The sequence below is a fragment of the Notothenia coriiceps genome, unplaced genomic scaffold, assembly GCF_000735185.1.
Source record: "Notothenia coriiceps isolate Sejong01 unplaced genomic scaffold, NC01 NC01_scaffold00021963, whole genome shotgun sequence".
NCBI classification, from domain to species: domain Eukaryota; kingdom Metazoa; phylum Chordata; class Actinopteri; order Perciformes; family Nototheniidae; genus Notothenia; species Notothenia coriiceps.
The window spans coordinates 1,559-4,316 of NW_011354664.1; the positions used below are offsets into that span (position 1 = coordinate 1,559).

At 41.0% G+C, this 2,758-nt stretch overlaps 1 protein-coding gene across 1 annotated transcript; it reads right to left on the reverse strand.

The window, feature by feature from the left end:
- Positions 1-902: 902 nt before the first annotated feature.
- tdgf1 (teratocarcinoma-derived growth factor 1) lies at positions 903-2,511 on the reverse strand. The gene is made up of 3 exons (XM_010780495.1): positions 2,378-2,511; positions 2,188-2,297; positions 903-1,740 (listed from the first exon to the last, which is right to left on the reverse strand). The coding sequence occupies exons 1-3, from the start codon at positions 2,509-2,511 to the stop codon at positions 1,544-1,546; spliced, it is 441 nt and encodes a 146-aa protein (XP_010778797.1). The 3' UTR covers positions 903-1,543.
- Positions 2,512-2,758: the final 247 nt, after the last annotated feature.

Here is a 2,758-nt window from a genome sequence, read left to right on the forward strand (position 1 = left end):
TGTACAGCTGGCCTCCTATAAACACTGTTCTTCAGACACACTGCCAAATGCTAAGTGGCCTTATAGGCTTTTAGAGACTTAGCGTTAATACCTGTTTTAATCATTGGATTTAGTTTTAAATTCCGAAAAGATATGAATCTGCAGTAGATCTATCAATTTTAAGAAAAATGTACGCCCGTTAAGACAAGAGCAGCAGCATGTGGAATGAGTTCATATACAAGGTTTGTATTGTTAACTCATCTGGGAATGTTGAGGTGTGTAAAGTGTTCACGTTGGTTCAGTGGTTCCCTTCAACCTGCAGTCACCAGAGGCTCGTTGTTCAGAGGGGTGGGGGCTTCCTGTATGTCCGGACCCCCAACACAACTGCACATCCTCAAATCCAGAAGATCTGTTTCACTTTGCCGAAGAATGTCACTGAAGAAACAACTTCCCAGCCTTCAAAATGTGTTCTACTCCTCCTCCACAGCAGCAGCGTTTTGACAAAGTACAATACATCTTTTTAGAGCCTATAAAACCCTGGGTTTGTAAACTGCTATTTAGTTCTGAAGCGGGAGGCAGTTTGAGAAATACTGCATAGTCCATTTCAGTGATTCAGCTTCCACTAAAGAGTCCATGAGAGGAGCAGGAGGGGGGGGAGCAGCAGAGAGAGGGGGGGTGCAAGGCCCCTGCAGGACGAAGAGCGATACCACTGCACCTCCTGAGAGTCATCTGAGAGAAAGAAAAACAAACTCAAATTATTATCACCATTTTAACTTTCTGATATGATCACTTCTTTACTCTGGTGTGAGTCTGCTTCACTTTGTATTTATCAGATAAACATTATTTGTTTAGTGTTGTTAATTATCTATACTGCATCTGTTCATTTTGCTGCAATAACACTTTCCCAACACGGAACGTTTTTTTTGTTTCTTTTATTATTTATGGTCAGGTTAATTTGGCATTCTTTAGTTCCTGAGATACATTTCACTGGAAGGCACACCATGAGAAACACTGTATGACATGTACAAGTTAAAACAAGAAAAATATAGAGCAAAAAGTTCAAACAAGAAAAATATAGAGCAAATACACATGAATATGAGTCTTACTAAATACATGTGAACTCTTTTAGTAAGTGACCCATACTAAAACTCACACTCATTTGTTGTATTTTCCTATATACAAATATTGCAATATGTTAATAAGCGTATGATTAATAAATATGCAGAAGGTCACACTGATCATTATTTCCAGAGATACATGTTGACTTTACAGGAGACTACATTTCCGTTTTCGGTTATATTAAATTTCCAAACATCAACCAAAGACAATCATTAAGCAGTACATTCTTTTTTTTCCTTACCACCAATCAATTTAATTAACCACACTACTGAAGAGATGAAAAAAACGTGGTGTTCTTCCTTGGATAGCGGTACCATCATCTTTTAGTGGCTTAGTTCCTCTACTTTATGGGATGTTTGTGTGCCAACATGCTGAGAGTTCTGCATGTTGGAATAAAGCTTTGACATGTAAATGAGTAGTCAGGGCTGTTAAGATGCGTTCACACTCAGTTGGAGTTTTCTCTGAACACCTGGGGCATTTTCTGTTTTGGATAAAATGTGTGAACGACAGTTCTAGAGCAGCCTGACTGCGGGGTGTGGTCCACACCCATCAGGCCGTTCACCTGAAACACTGCCGAGCAGGGGAACTCCCAGCTGTCCCAGGAGGAGAGTCTCTGCCTGGGGACCCATGTTCCTGTGAGCACTGTGTATCACATTAATGCACACTATATGTACTGTATCTTCTTCATTTTAATACTGAGTCCCACACAACCCTCCAAATGTTGTACATTGTTCACAAAGCTGCCTCTTATAATACCTGCATGGCTTTCTCTTTTTCATACCAATACTGTATATATATTTCATTTTATTCTATTTTATTTGTAAGGGTAGTTTGTCATATTATACTGTATGTCGTTTTTAGGTATATCTTTATGTCATGAAAATATTTCTTTATATGTTAACATTATAAAAACAATTTTTAAATATTTCTTTCAATTTATCTCTTTTAACCATTTATGTTGCCCCATATACACCAAGGGAAATTCCCCATGTGTGTTTACCTACTTGGCAATAAACCGGTTTCTCATTCTGCCCCAAGTTTTTGTCTTTGCTGTGGGACATCCTAAAAATCTGTGGGGGTGTAACTTACCACAGTCTTTGTGGAAGACGTGGGGGAAGCAGTGCAGAGTGCCGTAACCACAGCGACAGTACGAGCAGCCCTTCTGAACCCACTCCCCATGAGGGATGGCCCCGCAGCTCCTGCAGGCACACAGAACATTTAGAACAACATCTCTGTGAGGGAGTGAGAGGTGAGAGATGGGTGTGAGTGTGGTGTTTACCTGATGCGCTGGTCGTACTCGCAGCTCCTCCCAGTGAAGAAGGGGGGGCAGGCGCAGAAGCTGCCCAGGATGCAGGTCCCTCCGTTTTTACAGCAGCTGCGGCTCTGCTCAGCGCCTGAGAGGAAACACCACATTAGAGGAAACACCAACATTAGAGGAAACACGACATTAGAGGAAACACGACATTAGAGGAAACAACAACATTAGAGGAAACACCAACATTAGAGGAAACACCACATTAGAGGAAACAACAACATTAGAGGAAACACCAACATTAGAGGAAACACGACATTAGAGGAAACACCAACATTAGAGGAAACACCAACATTAGAGGAAACACCAACATTAGAGGAAACACCAACATTAGAGGAAACACGACAT

Excerpts from the sequence above, each read along its gene's own strand:
- tdgf1 (XM_010780495.1), bottom strand. The coding sequence starts at position 2,511 with ATGTGGTGTTTCCTCTCAGGCGCTGAGCAGAGCCGCAGCTGCTGTAAA. Across the intron at positions 2,298-2,377 it reads GAGTACGACCAGCGCATCAG|GAGCTGCGGGGCCATCCCTC; the intron begins GTAAACACCACA and ends GTGTGCCTGCAG. Across the intron at positions 1,741-2,187 it reads CGTCTTCCACAAAGACTGTG|TGCTCACAGGAACATGGGTC; the intron begins GTAAGTTACACC and ends TGTGATACACAG.